This window comes from Mus pahari, chromosome 8 (genome assembly GCF_900095145.1).
Source record: "Mus pahari chromosome 8, PAHARI_EIJ_v1.1, whole genome shotgun sequence".
Classification (NCBI taxonomy): domain Eukaryota; kingdom Metazoa; phylum Chordata; class Mammalia; order Rodentia; family Muridae; genus Mus; species Mus pahari.
The window spans coordinates 58,797,016-58,801,461 of NC_034597.1; the positions used below are offsets into that span (position 1 = coordinate 58,797,016).

The 4,446-nt window shown below is 44.3% G+C and overlaps 1 protein-coding gene across 1 annotated transcript in view; it reads right to left on the bottom strand.

Moving 5' to 3' along the window:
• Positions 1-4,446, bottom strand: part of Dock5 (dedicator of cytokinesis 5) — a 182,496-nt gene that overhangs the window by 93,803 nt on the left and 84,247 nt on the right. The window contains exon 6 of the mRNA XM_021204056.2: positions 1,818-1,966. Within this exon, the coding sequence (XP_021059715.1) occupies positions 1,818-1,966 (149 nt within the window). The remainder of the gene's footprint in view (positions 1-1,817; positions 1,967-4,446) is intronic.

Below are 4,446 nucleotides of genomic sequence, written 5' to 3' on the forward strand. Positions count from 1 at the left end.
AGAGGAGAGGAGAGGAGAGGAGAGGAGAGGAGAGGAGAGGAGAGGAAACTGATAAAAGCAACTTAAGGGAAGTTACTCTGGTTCACAGCTCAAGGGATGGAAGAGCAGAGGGCCTGAGACAGCTCATCACATTTAATCTTCACTTAGAACCAGGCATATGATGGTGCTTAGTGGCTAGGTCTTCTTCAGCCCCGGACTCCAGAGCGATACTGCCTCCCATTCAAGGTGGCTCTTCTCTCCTCACTTAACCTAATCTAGAAACCCCCTCACAGACACGCCCAGTTGCTTATCTCCTAGGGGATTTCACATCCAGTCTAGGAGATATCAACATTAACCGTCATGGAGGTCAACAGGGGAGAGGATCCACATCTCAACTGAAAGAGTCAGACCCAGAGCCAGGGAGCCAGGGCCTGTGCTCAAGTTAATGCTTTCTCATTGCCTTTGTGGGCTGGAAGGATGGTTTACCATATCAGGGAATCTGAACTGCCCCATTGCCAATAATGGGCCCCATCCCAGTTAGGAGAAGATAGGGAAAAAGAAAATGGTGTTTGATAGCAAAAAATCCATCAGTGGAATAAGAACAGTCTCAGGCTTCTGAAAGGACCATCCCTGCATGCCTGATCACTCCTGACTTCTCTGCCAACGGAGAAGCTTTGACAGAAAACCCATTTCCCCTATTCTTGGGTCAGTCAATGGGATCAGAGGACCAATACGGCGCCTGACCCAAGAAGGGAACTGTGAAATTTTTCAATAAAATTGTGTATTTTCTAAGATACTAAGACAGTAAGTAGCAAGCATTGTTATTTGTCAACTCTAGAATCGAACACTTGTCGTGAGACTAGGGGGCTGCAGAGACATGGGGGTGGGGGAGGGGAGGCGGGGAAATGCCCCTACATGGTCATGTGACTTAACACTTGTAGATGATGGCACTGTTTCTGAGCGCTTGCGAAAGCTTCAGGATATAGTTTAGCTGATAAACATGGGTTAGTAGAGTAGGGTTGGGCCTCTGATTCTAGTCTAGTGCACTCTGCTTTCCTGTGTGCTGGGTAAAGGTGCTCCATCATAGAATCCTGCCACCATCTCATGGGCAGGAACTGCTCTGCAATGCCTTTCCCATTACGACCAACTCTGTTCTTTAGCCAAAGTAAGTCATTCCTCCCTTTAGCTGCTGCTTCTATCCAGTACTTGGCCACACACAAGAAGTACCTTGGACTCCCCAAGAGTCACTAATACAGGGAAGGAAGTAGTTAATTGACATAGTTGTATAGGAAGAATAATCTCTAATTTCCTGCTGCACAGTAGCATAACTGTGGTTGGCAAAAATTAACTTTATATGTCAAAATATCTAGTAAAGATGATTTTAAATGCTCTCAACACAAAGAAATAATGATTGCCTAAGGGATGTGCATGTTACTGAGCCTCCTTAATCATCTTTACATATAAGTACTATATGCATGTGCCCTGTAAATTATGTATAATGTTAAGTACTTTATTTATTTTCTGTCTTGATTTTTAGACAGAGTCTCGTATAGCCAGCTATCCTGGCGTTGAACTTACTATGAAGTCATGCATCCTTAACCAGAACTTCTGATCCTCCTGCCTCCATCTGTAGAGTCCTGGGATCAGAGCTCCCACACCAATTTATATAGTGCTGGGCTTTGTTCAAGCTCAGCAAACACTCCACCAACTGGTCTACCTCCTCAACCCTCCATTTGAAATTGTTTAAAGGATTTTCTTTTGAAGTTTCTGTGGATACTATCTAGTGTGAAGGTGCCAGTCATTCCCCACATCCTCAGTGGAAGATGGTCTTGGGTTACCTGTTCCCATGATCGATTTTGGCCGTGACCTTCTTCTTCAGCTCTGCAAGTTCATCCTTGGGAAGTGTCCCAGATAGGATCTGGGAACGCCACTCGATCAGACTGTATGTCATTTGCTGCAGCTGGCGGAATAGTGTGACCTTGTTGTTCTAAAATGGGAAAGGGGAGGGAAAAAAAGGACAGAAAGAAACACAAAGATGTGATGACAAAAAGGCATCTATCTTCACACCCTCTGTCTACAGGGAGCTCCTTACTCGTGAGGTCACAGTAAGCTGCACACTTGAGGCACATTTTCATGTTGAGAAGCTTTTTTAAGCTATTCCTAATTTGTCCCAAGACACAACTCTAAAATGGGTAAAGAGTTACAGACGGATCCTAAATTATAATATACCCACGGAATCATAAACAAGTCCTAACATCCTGCCCATGCGTCCCTTCCTCTGTTTAAAACTCTTTAGACATTCCCATCAGGTATAAGAGGGCTCCATGGTAAGTTCTTTTGTGGCTGGTCTGGACCACATTCCCACCTATATATTTCAGCTCACTGTACATCACAGAATCTGTGCTTCCTTCATGCACAGCGGTGGTCACTCCTTCAAGAGTTCCAGAGCCTATCATGGTTTCCTCCCCACACAGCCACACTGCCCTTCTCCTTTCAAACCTCTTTTGTGTGTACATATTCGTTATGTGGGGGTGCACGTGCACGTGCACATGTGTGTGTATACACAAGCGGGGTCAACATCAGGGATCTCCCTCATTTGCTTTTCACCTGATTGTCTGAAACAGAGTCCCTGGCTGATCCTGGAACTCAGTGATTTAGATAGACTGGCTGGTCCACAAGCCCTAGGGATCTGCTGGTCTCCACTTCCCTGATGTTTACCATCATGTCCAGCTTTGATGTGGGTGGATGCAATCTGAAATCAGGTCCTCTACTTGCAGAGCAGGCACTGTATCCACTGCACCATCTCCCCAGCCTTACCAGGTACCTAATTCTGACGGCAGTCTCAACTGAGGAGACTCAACCTGTGAGTTTGCCATGCCCTCCGTTGACTGGAATTTATAACCCACAGAAGCATTCAGAACCCTGGAAGGCTGCCCTGGCTGGCTCTCTCCCGGCCAGCTCTCTCATTCCTTTTGTGTTTGTGCCTGCAAAAGACACTGGAGGATGAATTGCAAATGGAGAAATAACTAATTCAGAGATATGGAATATTGGAAAATATAACTTTAAATTTTATTTTATATTAATCTCTATTCCTGTCAGCAGGTGGACACCAAACTGTTACTCCGAGCTTTACTAGTAACTCACGGAACTAAGCTAAAGCAAAGTTACAACCAAATTATCATTTGTAGCTCAATCATCAATTTGAGAGCAAATGTTTGATGTCTGAGCCCTCACCATCTCTGTTCTAAATGGTTAACTGGGTCATTATGTATCTTTAAAAAAAAAAAATCAGCCAGTGAGAATGAACTGGAAATAAAGTTCTTGTCTTGGAGAATCCAGCACCCTAGACGGGGAGGAAAGTAGTAAGTGGACACACGTAAGCATCTGTTTATCATGTTGTATGTTTATCATGTACTATGTTATTGTTTTCCCTAGCAGCACTAGAATTGAACTTGGGGCCTAGAAAAGTACTCTTACTGTTGAGCTAGCTACAGCCACGATTATGCTATTATATCTATACACACTAGACATTCTCAGATCATGAAAAGTAAGAAAAAGGAAATAACTGAAAGACAAAATTGAACAAACTAGATACCGTGATGCACACCTTTAACCCCAGCACTTGGGAAGTGGAAGAGAGAAGAACTCTGTGAGTTCAAGGCCAGGCTCGACTACACAGGGAGACCCTGTCTCTAAAGACAAAGTACAATATACATACATGATGGAGGGGGGCATCTTAGACAAGTATGCCATATATGAAATGAATCAAATAAAAATATGTACAGTAGTGCTCGTTACTTACGGCCTAGGACGCTACTGTTTCCTTGTTTTTAGGTAAAAGTCATGATGCTGTTACAGGCCTTCTGAGGTTCATTTACAACTCACTGGTTGTGTGTCAACTACTGTAAGAGCTCAATAAATGTCTAAGCCATTACAACCTTGGTTCCACCTGAATGGCTGACTGCTCCTTTAGATAGACAGACAGACAGACAGACAAGAGAGGTGAAAGAGCGAAAGAGCAAAGGTATGTTCTAATGGCTGCCACTGTTTCCCTCTTGTTGGTCTTCTCTAACAATTCCAGGAACAGATTATCAGGCAAAAACATCAACCAGAACAGAGCAAAAACCATCCAAGGTATTCCTGAACAAAGCATAGGACTAGAGGGAAGAGGCCTGAGCCTACAGGTGTGGCAGTAAGGATAAGATTAGTAACTTTTGATAGAAATTCTAAACAAGTTCAAAGTTCACCAGAACACAAAGGAGAGGGAGGAGGTGCCCATTCATCTGAGTTCTCCAGGGGCTGTATTTACAGGCAGATCTGCGCAAGTCAAAAGGCAATTTCTAGCCGGGCGTGGTGGCTCACGCCTTTAATCCCAGCACTTGGGAGGCAGAGGCAGGAGGATTTCTGAGTTCGAGGCCAGCCTGGTCTACAGAGTGAGTTCCAGGACAGCCAGTACTATACAGAGAA